Source organism: Eubalaena glacialis, chromosome 14 (genome assembly GCF_028564815.1).
Source record: "Eubalaena glacialis isolate mEubGla1 chromosome 14, mEubGla1.1.hap2.+ XY, whole genome shotgun sequence".
NCBI classification, from domain to species: Eukaryota; Metazoa; Chordata; class Mammalia; order Artiodactyla; family Balaenidae; genus Eubalaena; species Eubalaena glacialis.
Genome location: NC_083729.1, coordinates 21,717,718 through 21,731,362, shown reverse-complemented (window position 1 = coordinate 21,731,362; position 13,645 = coordinate 21,717,718). Strand labels below are relative to the sequence as shown.

General features: G+C 53.3%; 2 protein-coding genes across 4 annotated transcripts; both read left to right on the top strand.

Annotated features, from left to right (window-relative positions):
- The first annotated feature begins 1,252 nt into the window (after positions 1-1,252).
- Positions 1,253-11,762, top strand: MPV17 (mitochondrial inner membrane protein MPV17). 3 transcript variants are annotated; one of them, XM_061210763.1, is made up of 8 exons: positions 1,253-1,372; positions 1,765-1,839; positions 8,585-8,700; positions 8,919-9,011; positions 9,106-9,201; positions 9,450-9,482; positions 9,752-9,804; positions 10,794-11,762. In XM_061210763.1, the coding sequence occupies exons 2-8, from the start codon at positions 1,770-1,772 to the stop codon at positions 10,861-10,863; spliced, it is 531 nt and encodes a 176-aa protein (XP_061066746.1). In that variant the 5' UTR covers positions 1,253-1,372; positions 1,765-1,769; the 3' UTR covers positions 10,864-11,762. The 3 variants fall into 3 exon arrangements, with proteins under 3 accessions (XP_061066746.1, XP_061066747.1, XP_061066748.1); XM_061210764.1 differs by having other exon boundaries at positions 1,253-1,384; XM_061210765.1 differs by lacking the exon at positions 9,450-9,482.
- Positions 11,763-12,011: 249 nt separating this feature from the next.
- Positions 12,012-13,420, top strand: UCN (urocortin). The gene is made up of 2 exons (XM_061211391.1): positions 12,012-12,656; positions 12,918-13,420. Exon 2 carries the CDS (start codon positions 12,931-12,933, stop codon positions 13,309-13,311), a length of 381 nt encoding a protein of 126 aa, XP_061067374.1. The 5' UTR covers positions 12,012-12,656; positions 12,918-12,930; the 3' UTR covers positions 13,312-13,420.
- Positions 13,421-13,645: the final 225 nt, after the last annotated feature.

The following is a 13,645-nucleotide window of genomic DNA, read 5'->3' as shown; positions in this document are numbered from 1 at the left end:
AAGGTCACATAACTACTGAGTGGTGGTAGACAGTCTGACTTCAGAATACAACTTTCCAACTTAGCACATTTGGTCTCCTATTACTAGTGTAAATTCACTCCTCTAGCATGGTGTTTTGCATATAGAAAGCTTTGGTTAAACGTTTGTGACATCGAATTCTCTTGCCTCCTTACTGTGTTTCTCCAGTTATCTGTTACAGGATTCTCCCTGCCTTAATCATATAGGAATTGAGTAAATTGGGGCTGGAGCTAGCCAGGTAAAGACCCTGAAAGAGTCAGATATGGTTGCCTCCTGAAGTGTGAGCTCCCTAGGGATGATTAAGCAAAGGCTGTCAGCCTGACCAATCTGCTAGGGACCTTGTGAATATTTCCACTACCCTAGAAAGGATGTTGCAGTATATTCACAAAATTTTAGAATGTTAGAGCTGGAAAGGGATTAGGAAATCACCTTATCTATTGGTTTCCTAACAGTTTTAGTTGTGGGCCCTTGTTTAAATGTGGCTTTTTCTATAAGTATACACGTATTTTTTAAAAGCTTAGGTAAAGAAGAACCTGTGATACCCCTTCCCCAAACATCTATAAAGCCCTAAAACTGAGGAGCCCAGTTTGAAAAACAAAGAGTCCAACCCCCTAATTTCACAGATGAGGAACTTCAAGTCTAGTGATGACCAAGGCTGCAAACCCGCTAGTTATGAAACCAGTATCTAAACTAGAGGTTCTGTAGTCCGAATGATTTCCATGGAGCAGTCATCTTTACGCAGCATTTCTAAAGGCTACTGTGGACAAAGCATTGAACTAGTTGCTATGAGGACGACAAATATGAACAAGACCCAGTTCCACCCATTCAGGAGCTCACAGTTGAGGCTACTGAAGAACTTATAGACATTTTTTTAAAAAAGTAACACACACGCACGCATTTAACTATGGCTAATAGTTTCCAAACTATGATTCCTGAGACCGAAAACGACGTCTGGACCTTGGCCAGTTCCGGAACGCGGGAACAGTGAGAGTCTATCCAGGTTAAGAGGCCCGTGCACCGGGGAGAGAAGGGGCAGAAGCAGACAGAGGTCGGACCCAGGGGGGCAGGCGAACCGCGCACCAAGACTCGGCGCAGACCGAGCCAAACCCTTCTCCACGGTATTAGGGGCGGAGTCCACTCCCATTCCGGCCCTGGATGCTGGGGAAAGCCTAGCGCTCAGCCGAGCGGAAGGGACGGGATTTGGGGCGGAAGTCCCTCCGCCGCTCAGGTCACGTGGGAGGGGCTGAGCTCGCGCGCTGTTGAGTAGCGAGAGTTCCGCGGTCACCGGCTCAAAGCGCAGCGAGCCCGCGGCGGCAGCAGCGCGTGTGACCGTTCCAGGCTCAGGGAGTCAGAGGTCGTTTTTCTGGTGTGGAGTTGGGCTCAGGAAGGATACGGGCTGGTTCCAACTGAGAGTCTGAATCTGGGGACCGACCAGGCTCTGGGTGAAAGCCAGAGCAAACCTGTCCTCCTGTGTGTCTCGGTCGGGACAGAGGCCCCCAGATAGACCTGCTTCAGGGCTGGGGGTGGGGTGGCGGGTGGCGGCCACCGGTATTCCATAGCCGCCCACAGCCTTCCTCACTTCCCCGATTGCCTAGGGCGATCCCTGTGACAGGAAGCTGTCCAGGAAGCCTCTGCCCATTTAGAAGCGGGAGGGGGAGAGGGAGTGGGCTCAAGGGAAGGACAAAAGTCTCTTTAACAGTGGAGAGGGGCAGTGGGGGTGACCCCTCTCTCCTCTCGCCTTGACAGAAAGCATGGCACTTTGGCGGGCATACCAGCGGGCTCTGACTGCTCACCCGTGGAAAGTACAGGTCCTGACAGCTGGTAAGTGTCCCTGTGGGACCTAGTGGTACCAGAGCAGGCTGATCTGGGAGGCAGAAGCTCGCTGCAGCCCCCCCCCCCGCCCTCATTTTTTGCTTTTATTCAGACCCCTTGAAGGATTGGCTCTCACCCCAGTCTGTTTTGGAGGGAGGGTCCCCAAGGCTGTTCTTAAGGAAAGGGGTATGCATAGATGACCTGGCTATAAAGTAGGATCTGAAAGTCCTCACAAACCTGAGGAGTGATCCCCTTAGGATGAAGAAAGGCATTGCCCCTAGGAGGCCTTAACTTAGAAAATGAACAATAACAAAGGCTCCTTTAACATTTCACAGTGTGCAAAACACTTTCAACACACATTATCTCATAGGGTCCCCACAAAGGTGGGGACACAAAGTGGGCTAAGATTACTTGGGTCCACATTAGATCACACACCTAATAAGTGCTGGAATCAGACTCTTACCCCAGTTTATTTTTCTTAGTATTGTTCTTATTGTGAAATACATCTTAATACACAAAAAAAATGATTAAGATATGTATGTACCATTGAAATAAAAGTAAACTGAATACTCCTGTATCAGTACCCAGCTTTGAGACCCCTTGAATGCCTGTCCCTAATTCATACACCCTAAGAAATAACCACTTTCCTGAGTTTTGTTTATATCATTCTTTTGCTTTTCTTATAGTTTACTATCTATGGATGTACCCTCAAACAATATACTAATGAAGGATTTATTTTTACTCTAAATCCAGTGATTGAGTAGCGACCTCACAAAGGTAACCCAGTGACTTACCTGTATTTGTTATCATCTCATTTTGCAGATTAGCTAATATGAGAGGAGATGGCACAGAGATAAGTTTTATAGGGGGAAGGATTGGAAGGCCTGTGACTATTGGGGCAGTGCGAGGGTGACCGGTTAAGATAAGGTCTTGCCTATGTTTAGAGGAAAGGAACAGGATTCTAATGAGGACCATGGGCTTCTGAGAGGAAGACTGTTAAAAAGGGGTGGGGGGGATGCTACTGAAAGCCAGGATGCAACAGCAGTCCTGTTACTGGAATAGCCCCACATCAGCACTAGGAACTTCATTGAGCGACTGGCCAAGGAGTCTTTTGCCCCTCCCTGGGCCCCTCTCCAGCCTCCTGTGCCCAGCTGTCCCCCATCCTGTCCTCAGAGTGTCCGTCAGCCTGCATGACTCACCTGGCTGCGTGTGTGGTGACTCACGCTGGACTGGGTGGCTGTGATGGGAACTGACACGCTGGGCCCTTTGCCCAGCCTCACATTCCCTCAGGGACCCGAACTGCCGGAAGGAAGTTTCCCCCTCTCCCCTTCGTGGCCATCAAGAATAGGGAGGGAAGGATGGTCCTGGTGTTTCCTTACCCAAGGGATCTGCAGCTGACGAAGGCAGGAGCTAGAGCTCCAAGGGGTCCAAGTGCAGATACGTAGCTGAACTGGGGTGCTGGTCTGTCAGTGCTAGAGCTCTGTGGCTCCACACCCCCAGTCTTCCTGAGGCTGTGCCAGTATCTCAGCCCTGAAGCAACCTCTAGGTAGCACTTTTCTCAGAATTTCCCAGACCTTTCAGACTTTTCCTTCCCTGCTGCTCAGTGTACTCGAATCAAACTACAAATAAAGGGGGGAAGTGGATTTAGCTCACTGAGCTGTTTTTAGATCCCAGTACAGTAGTTCCTAAGGTCCCACGGCATAGCTCATCACACTGGAAAACAGAATAGAGATTTCAGACTTGGAGTTAGAAGACCAAGGTTTGAATCCCAGAGCCATAGCACTTAGTAGCTGTGTGAATCAGGACAAGAAAATAAACCTCTGTGAGCCTCAGTTTCCTCGTTTAGAATTTGAGTTTAGTTATATGACCTCACAGAGTCAGTGTAGGAATTATCTCTGAAAAGGCTTTAGAAATCAAAAAATGCTCAAGAAACTTAAAGGCTCCAGGAGTTGGCCCTTTATATGAGTGTTGGCAACCCAAGAACAACAAGCTCTTATTTTTATAGTGGTTTTTGGGTTGGGTTTGTTCCACTTGCCGTAAATTTGGAACATGGATAACCATCTAGCCTCGGTTCTCCAAAAAGTAGAGTCTGAAGCTTCTTTGCAGGTACTTTGTTAGGAAGTAATCCCATGGTGGGGAGAGAGGGAAGAGGGACAGCCAATAGAAGGATGCATTATCAAATGGACACTGCTTAGGGCACATGGCTGCTCAATCCCTTAAAACTGACTGAGAAGCTCTTTGAAATGCTTCTTAGGACTTTATGGGGGAATAGTCTTTTCTGGAGAAAAGGAGAAACCTTTACCCACCGGCTCCATCCCACGTTGGTCAAAGGTTTGCCATATGGGATGTTGTTGCCCGTGCTCTGTGCTCTACCGGGTTGCACATGCATCATCCCCAGGTAAAGCATCAGTAGCTCAGCCCCAGGTAAGGCATAGGCCTGAGACAAGGACCCATCAGGTGAACTTCAGTGGTGGCTGGAGTAAGAGATAAGTGAATCAAAAAGATCTGATATGGTTCAAAAGAAGTGTCTGGTACACCCAGTTTGGGCCAAGCCAGAGTCAGGAACAGGGCAGCCTGGGCAAAGGAATGCGGTGTGTTCTGCAGAGTCTGAGTCAGCCTTCTCCCATCCTTTCTTGAGGGCCCTTCCAGTCTCCAGGGGGCCCAGCTCCATCCATCTTAGGCCACTCTGGTCCTGCTGTGGAAGCAGCTGAGCTTCTGCAGACACTGGTTTCCCTGCAGTCTGAATGTGAGAGCTCAACAGGCATTAGAGCCCATCCAGTCCAGCCCCTGATACTACAGAGAAGGAAACTGAGGCACGAGGGAGGAGTGATATGCATGAGGCTTCATGGTCAGTGGTGGAGCTGGCATGAGAACCTGGGGCACTTCCCAATGCACTGCCCTGCAGTTGAGACGCCTGGGACCTCAGATTGCTGAGTATAGTTCCAGCTGGTCTGGGCTTAGGTACCTGACAGGCTGCAGAACCCTCCATTTTGTCTTACTTTCTAGCAGTGGGAAGGGTTCAGGCCAGGAGTGGGGAGAGCACTCCTACCGATCCCAGAGGAGGCGCTCCCCTCTCACTGCTGGGCTTCAGCTCCCTCCATGCTCTGCCAGACCAAGCCCCTACCCCAGGCAGCTATTTAATTATTGGAGACTTCTGGAGGGGAATGAGATAGCACCCTGGCCCCCTGCCAGCAGCTATACCTGCTGACCCAGGCCTCCCATAGTCAAGGACAGTTTCCTGCTCCTCATTCCAACTTCCTGCCCCTCAGTTTTCTCATCTTCCATTAATACTTTGGTTTCTTGCATCTAAGACTCGACACACAAAAGCCAGGAGAGGAACAAAATAGGGGAAGTAGAGAACTTACCCCCACCCATGCCTAGGATGAGGGCATGGAAGTTGGGGCTTTTCCACTAGCGGGCAGAAGGTGGTCCCAAATAGATCTGTGCTCAGATGCAGGCGCTCCCCAACCCCTACCCCCCGCCCCACTCTGCTGAATCTGGTGGCGAGTGACGGCATGAGAACTGGCACCTACCCAGGGGCATGATGTCACACCCACGCCAGCATCTGCCCGCTGGGCTCTGTGCCCAGCCTGGCATTGGGGCATCACTGCCCGGCAGCCCCTTGTCCTGCCCCATCGGGGCTCAGGCATTATGTCTCGGCAGGCCTCTAGTCCCAACCCCCTGGAAACAAGTCCAAGGAAAGGGGAGCCAGAGCACTGGAGGGTCCAGGCCAACCAAATATGTCCAAGAGGACTCCCAGAGCCTAGGGTGGTTGGGATCTGTTTGGCCTCTGGGTTGGGGAAGGTGGGATGAGGAATCTGGATGTCAGCCCTTCCTGCTCAAACAATCACTCTGACCAAAAATGCAGGCCTTGCTCTGTGCTTAGACCAAAGCCTTAGAGCTCCCTGGAGCTGCTGCAGGCCCATGGGGCCTGATGATCTGTGTTCCTCCAGAGGACGAACTGGGCATGGTTCTGTCTGAAATGGACAGAACTGGCAGGGCTACAGGCTACACACCACCTACTCACTCCTGCTGCTTGGTTGTCTCTCAGGCCTGATGGGCATGGTTTGGGGGCCTGGAATCCACCTTTCTCAAAGACTGCAGGCTTCCAGGACTGTGGCACTACACGTCAGGGACTTTGGTTTTCACTCCTGCTCTGCCTTTAGCTTGTTGTGTGACTGTTGGTAAGCCATGAAGAGTGAAAACACCCCTCTCTTTGTGACTGTTTCCTTCCCAAGAATATTGCTGCTTGCCCTCCCCACAAGGTGACAAGGAACAGAGGTGGTCACATTCTGGGGAGTAAAAGACAGAGAGGAAGTGCGTTAGTCCAGGAAGTGTCTTTGATATGCGGGCTTTTGAGGCCTTGTTTGGGCAGGAACCCCCCCGCCCCCCGCCCCGTGAGTAGCAGCCACAGGAGCCTCTTGGTGCCCACTGGCCCCTGAGCCCAGGTCTCAGCCTCTGCTGGGGATTCCCTGGCCTCCTGTACCCCCTTGAGAGAAGGCCTGGTTTCAGGCTGCAGCTCCACTCCTTACCAAGTCACCTCATCTCTCAAAGACATTAAATGGAGGTGTGACCTCTACCTTCCAGACCTTTTGTGAGGATTAAATGTATGAGAGCCCTTTTGTATACTGTAAACATCTTGCCAAATGTCAAACTGTTAGTCCCTTCATTTAAGCAGTGACTGTCTTTCTGTTCCCCCTTCCCCAGGCCTCGTCAGGGTCACTCTTCCCTTTATGCATGGCCCCAGCAGCTCCCTCCCCTCCCTGGGCACGAAGCTGGTGACCCCCAGTTGTTAGGGAGAGGGGATAGGGTGTTAAGTGCTAATTGCGTGGAGGGGGAGCAAGCCTTCAGCCCCACTGCTCCTCACACCTTGAGCCTGGGTGCGTCCTTTGGGCTACACTTGGCGTCCTCTGTGCCCTTCCCAGGGCAGTCTTGTTGTCTGGGTGGTACCTCTGACATTTCTCCCAGTTTATTTTCTGAGCACCTGCCAGGCTCGGTATGGTGGGGGATAAGAGAACAAAGACGTCCAGGATTCTGTCCTTGCCCTCTGGGAGGCCGTGTCTAGCCGTGTTCTGGGAAGGGCCTCCACCACTTTGGGAGTTTCAGGGAGAGGAGAGGCAGGGCTCCCTTGGTGGGTGTGCTGGGGGTCCCAGCAGCTGAGGCCAGCAGCCTAGGTCACCTGTGGGTGCCCCAGCCCGACCGCAGCTCTCAGCCTTACTCAGCTGCCTCTGACGAGGCTGCACAGGGGCAGGGCTGTGCAGGGGTGCGGGCGAAGAGCAATGAGTGTGCAGCCAGCACGGACGTCAGAGCCAGCTCCGGGCCAAGGATGAGGATGTGTTTGCCCAGTGCTAATTGAGGGCACAGGGACAGTGGTGGCTATGGGGCTGGAGGGGACTCTCATTACTCACTGTGATGGACAGGCAAGCTGAAGGTCATACGGTCACTCCCAAGTGGCCCTAGTAGAAGTGTGTGTTTGCTAGAAACCATCACACCACCATCACTGACGGGGGCTCTGTAAACAGTGATGGTTTCTTTTTTTTTGGCTGCATTGGGTCTTCGTTGCTGCGCGCGGGTTTTCTCTAGTTGCGGCGAGCGGGGGCTACTCTTCGTTGCGGTGCGCGGGCTTCTCATTGCAGTGGCTTCTCTTGTTGCAGAGCACGGGCTCTAGGCACGCGGGTTTCGGTAGTTGTGGCACGCGGGCTCTACAGCGCAGGCTCAGTAGTTGCGGCGCACGGGCTTAGTTGCTCCGCGGCATGTGGGATCTTCCCGGACCAGGGCTCGAACCCGTGTCCCCTGCATTGGCAGGCGGATTCTTAACCACTGCGCCACCAGGGAAGCCCAAACAGGGATGGTTTCTGTCTTGGTTTCTGGGTGTGGGTGTCCTACTAGTGCTGCTTGGAGCTGGGTGTCTGTGCAAGTGAGGGGAGGGGAAGCGGGTGCAAAGACCTGGGGAGAAATGGCCTTAATACCTGTTGGCAGCTCAGTCTGAGGCTGTGAATGGGAAGTCTGGGTGTACCTGACTGTGCTGGGAGGTGACAGGATCCTTCCTTGCAGGGACTCTTTACCAGCTCAGCCAGTCATCCTCCTGCCTAGGACCATTTGAACACTTATGTTTTAGAGTTATTCTTGCTGTTCTCCACAAACAGAGACCCCAAAACCAAGGTGAAGGACATTGGCCAAGGTCTTGCCTTCGGCTGGGGGGAAAAACAACCCCAGGATTCCTTAGCATTCTGCACATGATCTATTCATAGTAAGGCGTCCTGGAAAGGACACTGTCTAGGACATCAAGCCACCTGGTTCTTGGCCTTGGCTCTACCACTTACCGGTTATGTGAGGTCCCGGACCTTCATTTCCATCCATAACTCTAGAGTAAGGGGTTTGCACGAAAACATCTGGAAGGCCTTTCAAATTCCGACAGTCAGTGCGTCTCAGCCCCTGGCACCTCAGATTCTCCTTCCCCTACCTGCGGTTTCTGAGTCCAACTTTCCTTCACTGCTCAGTGCAGTGTTCTTGGGCCCTGGCCTGCTCAAGGCTGCTCATCCCAGTTTCTAACAGGACACATATGAAATATCACCATCCTTGGGGAGGTGTTACCATCCTTGAAGCAGCAGGAAAGGACTGGCCATTTGCCCCAGAATGAAACCCCTGGCCTCAGAGTGCCAGAGCCTCATTCAGTGAGCAGACTTACCTCCCTCCTTGGGATGGCAGCTTGTCCCTGGGAGGTGTCCTGACAACCCCTGTGTACCCTGCACAGGGTCTCTGATGGGCCTGGGTGATGTTATCTCACAGCAGCTGGTGGAGAGGCGAGGTCTGCAGGCACACAAGACTGGCCGGACCCTGACCATGGTCTCCCTGGGCTGTGGCTTTGTGGTAAGTTCTGCCCACAGCAGGGCTGCCGGTGGATTGGACAGTGGTTTCAGTTCCCTGTCATCCTTTAATTTCCCTTGGACCCTGTCACATCTAAGCCAGCCTTGAGTGTCTGCTCCCCCTGGGGTTGGGTTTCTCATATTTGGGGGAGGAGCTTTGTGATGTAAAGGCCTAATGCTCCCCTCTGCCTCCCTGCTCCCCTCTGTGGGGGTTACTTTCAGGGCCCTGTAGTAGGAGGCTGGTACAAGGTTTTGGACCGCCTCATCCCTGGCACCACCAGGGTGGATGCACTAAAGAAGATGCTGTTGGATCAGGTGAGCGCAAGGAAAAGGGAGTTGGGGAGGGTGAGCTGTGTCGAGGGAGGGCAGGGGTTTAGGAGCTCACAGTGCTTTACTTTCTCTTCCCTAGGGGGGCTTTGCCCCATGTTTTCTGGGCTGTTTCCTCTCACTGGTAGGGACACTCAATGGACTGTCAGCCCAGGACAATTGGACCAAACTCCAGCAGGTGAGCTGGGCAGGTGTGGGGATGATTTCTGGATGGCAGGCCGGCAGGCCCAGGGGAATGAGGCAGGCTTCATGGGGACGGGAAAGGTGGAGGTGCAGGCAGAACCCCAGCTCTGGAGGAGAGGAGCTGAGGGGCAGTGGTGCAGGGGTGTCTTCTCTGAACAGAAGTCTCTATGTGATACTCAGATCGGGAGGTCTGAGCTGCCTGGAAATGCAAATGTTCACTTGTTCCTTCTCTTGTCTCCTCAGGATTATCCTGATGCTCTCATCACCAACTACTATGTAAGAGCTGACACCTCAGCTGCCTCTTCTTCTTTCTTGAGTCCAGAAGTGCCAGGGACTGGGGGTCCTCCTGACACAGAAATCCCTCAGTTGGGATTACTCTCTCATTCCCACATGGGCACCATACTCAGGGAAGCACTCACCCAGTTGTGCAACATACTCTTGTCAGACCAGACAAGGAGTCAGCTGGAGTCAGACCAGGCAAGGCAGTGAGTCTGGGGTCAGGTGATGGAGGCAGCCCACCAACCTTTACCTTCTCTCTCTTGTAGCTCTGGCCTGCTGTGCAGTTAGCCAACTTCTACCTGGTCCCTCTTCATTACAGGTATGACAGATCCCCACCCCACCCTTCAAAGAAGATGCACATTATGAACGGTTGGAGACAAAGTGATTCTCATTTTAACCTTGAACTACCTTAGACCCCCCAGAACACTCTGCCCTGGTCAGAGCTCCTCAGACTCCTGAGCATTTTATTACAGAACATCCCAGAGTGTCTGTCCACTGACTTCTTTCATCTTCCTAGGGAGGATCTTGCTCCACAGTCCTTGTCTCCATCCCACCTGGGCTCTCTACCTTTGATGGCATGTCTGCAGGGGCAGTGCTACAACCTAGGTTAGGCAGAAAGGTAGACCAGAGAGACAAGTAGGAACGTGGTCAGGTTAGTCCACTGCAAAATATTATTTTATCCTAGATAATAAAGGTAGTTGCTGAAATCTCAATAAAAAAAATATAGTGGAACCAAGATGAGTGGTTAAAATTATTGGAGGTGTGGGGGCTTTGGGAACAGGGAAAAACATGAAACTCTTCAGAGGGGACAGGGTCAAAATGGACATGAGTAGCATAGCTAAAAGGAGTATAGACGTACGAACTAAATGAAACTTTAGAGTCCTTGCAGTGCTCTCTGAAACTAGAGCAAGGTATATTTAAAATAAAGAGAAGGAGGTGCTACTTTATATGGCAGGCAGCACATTTTTTGGAAGATGAGATCTCAGCTGTACAAGACGGACAGATGCGTATTTAGAAGGAGCCTGGACAGGAGTACGAATAATGGAGCCATGCATGGCGAGATGGCGGCTGAGGGGGGGTTAACTTTGGGGCTTTTGTCCAGGAGACAGAGCTCTGGGCTGGCACCAGAACCTGAGCTGGTTTTCCTCTCGTCTGAGCCAGACATCCCTCCGTGGGGGGCTGAAGGAAGGAGAGCTAAATCTGGGCGTTCTTGGGAAGAATCCCTCTTCCCACTGTGCTTTCCCATCTCTCCCCGCTTGCTTGCTGCTTATGCTGCTGCTGCTTCACGGTGCCATCCCTGTTCCTTAGGTTGGCTGTTGTCCAGTGTGTTGCCGTTATCTGGAACTCCTACCTGTCCTGGAAGGCACATCGGCTCTAGGTCTGCCTCACGCCATCATTTCAAGCTTGCAGTGACGCAGCTTGACCCTGGAAGGGTCAAACCACCTCCTCAAAGTGGGCACGTTGGTTTTCACAGGGTTTGGTGGCTGGTCAGAGCTTAATGGGGTTAGCACTCTGAAGTGGCCTGTTTCACTCTAAAATGTAACCTGACTCCTACTGAAATCACTAAAACCTTTATAATGGTCTTATACCCACCACATAGTAGGCACTCCATAAATACTTGTTGAACCATGTGATTTTGTCACTTTCAGTTTACACCCATATCCCGGCAAGTACCACTCATCCCCACTCTTCATAGACACATCTGTTTTTCTAACCCTTCCCAGCCCTAGTCTAGCTCCAATTTTGGGGGAGCCCCTCAAGCTCTTTATATGGTGCCTCCATAAATATATTTCTAAATAGGTAATCTGGAACTTGCAGAGGCAATGAGTAAGACCCAGCAGAAACCGACTGGGGAGTCCCGTTTTCTAGAGTTTGGAAAGAACCTGGAGACCACTAAGCCCAGTCTTTTACAGATGAGGACACTGAGGTCCACAGAAGTGAGGTGACCTGTCCACACCATGAGTTACGGGCAGAGTAGAAACTTGAACCCACGTGCTATAGTTTGAATGTTTGTATACTCCCCAATTTATGTGATGAAAACCTAATGCCCAAGGTGATGGTATTAGGAGGTGGGGCCTTTGGGAAGTGATTAGGTCATGAGGGCAGAGTGCTCATGGGATCAGTACACTTACAAAAGAGGCCATGTGATGAGACAGCAAGAAGGTGCCATCTGTGAGCCAGAAAGCAGGTCCTCACCAGACACCAAACCTACTGGCACCATGATCTTGGACTTCCCAGCCTCCAGAACTGTGAGAAATAAATGTTCGTTGTTTGTAAGCCACCCAGTTTATGGTATTTTTGTTATAGCAGCTCAAACACTTAAGACACCAAGTTTCCTTACTTCCTACCCAGTGATCTTAACCTGGAGGTCAAAGAGAAAGTAATACTGCTGCTGTGATTCCCAGGAGAAAAAGTAACTTGGCTAAACTCCTGCTTTGGGGCAAACCTAGAAGCAGATGGACCAGCCTTTTGTTGTCTGAAAGCACCCTGACCAGAGGCCCTCTTTTTTATGGTGCCTCAGTCAAACAGCCCTAGAATTTAGATCCCGGGGCTAGAATGACATCAAAAATCCTGCTGCCTCAGACGCCTCTTGGGTGGGTACCATGATAGTAGCTGAGTGCCAGCAGTGCTGTCCTGATTGCCTCCATTTACAGAACTGATAGCTGGGGCAAGGGACTGGGTCTGCGCAGGACAGCATTCTCCAGAGGCCTCTGGCCCCTTCTAGAGGCTGAGGACAAGGTCAGCACCATGGACAGCCCCGTGGTCCAGCCTTCCTTTCATGTGCCAGAGAAGACTGCAGATCTGGACTAGTCTGGTCTGGGGACAGGCCCCCTGGTCACTGCTGGCTGTTCTAAACAGGTGAAGGACTCTCATGGCTGGAGCAATCTTTACTCCCCAACAGGCTTCTCACTCTCTTGAGCCAGGTGTCACTTCCAGAGACGCGCCCCACGGGGTCTCGCAGCCGCAAGGGTCGGACTCGAAGCTGCGGCCGTCATTGCTTTACAATCAGTGCATGTTCCTCGCTGACGTCAGCCGGAGCTGTCCTGGCGCTATATAAGGCTGGCGGCAGTCCCGGGACAGACCCCGTGTTCCCAAAGGCGCCCTCAGCCCGCCCCGAGGGACCGAGACAGGAGCTCCTTCCTGCAGGCTACAGACGCTCTCCGGCAAACTGTGAGTGGCTCTCAGCGTCCGCCCAGACTCCCTCAGCGCCGGGACTGCGCTCAGCTCACCCACCGCGACCCGCCAAGACGGAGGGAGGGAGAAAAGGGTGGCACAGGACTGGGCAGCGGCTGGGGCTGGAGGGAAGGCTGTGGGCACCGGGCAGCAGTCGCAGGGGCCCGACAGGGGCGCTGGAAGTGCGCGGGAAGGGGAGTGGCTCCCCCTGCGACTGCCCCTGGCGCACCTCACCCTGCGCTGCGCCTGTGTGTCCAGGGCCGGTGGTACCATGAGGCCGGCGGGACGCGGGGCGCTGCTGGCGGCGCTGCTGCTCCTGGCACAACTGCGCCCGGGGAGCAGCCAGTGGAGCCCGGAGGCGGCGGCGGCCGGGGTCCAGGACCCAAGTCTGCGCTGGAGCCCCGGGACACGGAACCACGGCGGCGGGGCCCGCGCGCTCCTCTTGCTGCTGGCGGAGCGCTTCCCGCGCCGCGCCGGGCAGGGCCGATGGGGATCCGCGATCACAGGCGAGCGGCCGCGACGGGACGACCCTCCGCTGTCCATTGACCTCACCTTCCACCTGCTACGGACCCTGCTGGAGCTGGCGCGGACGCAGAGCCAGAGGGAGCGCGCCGAGCAGAACCGCATCATATTCGACTCGGTGGGCAAGTGATCGGCGGGGTCTGGGGCCCCGGAAATCTCGACCCCCATCCCCCACCCCCGGGCTGAGACGTGCGCGACAGGAACTGACCCAGTCCCGCGGGGCTAGAGCGGCCTAGGGATACCCTGAGCACTCTCCGCGTTACTAGTTTTTAATAAAAGTGCCGAAGAGCCGTTGGCCTCTGCTGCGGGGCGCGGGGAACCACAGCAGGGTGTAAACCCGTGGGAAAGTGGGGCTTCCAGGTCGGCGAGAGGGGACCAGATGCTGCGGGAGGGCTCCGCGAGAACGGCTTTCAGCCAGGGTCCTGCGGTCCCCATCGTCCCCAAGTCTCCCAGGAACTCAAGCC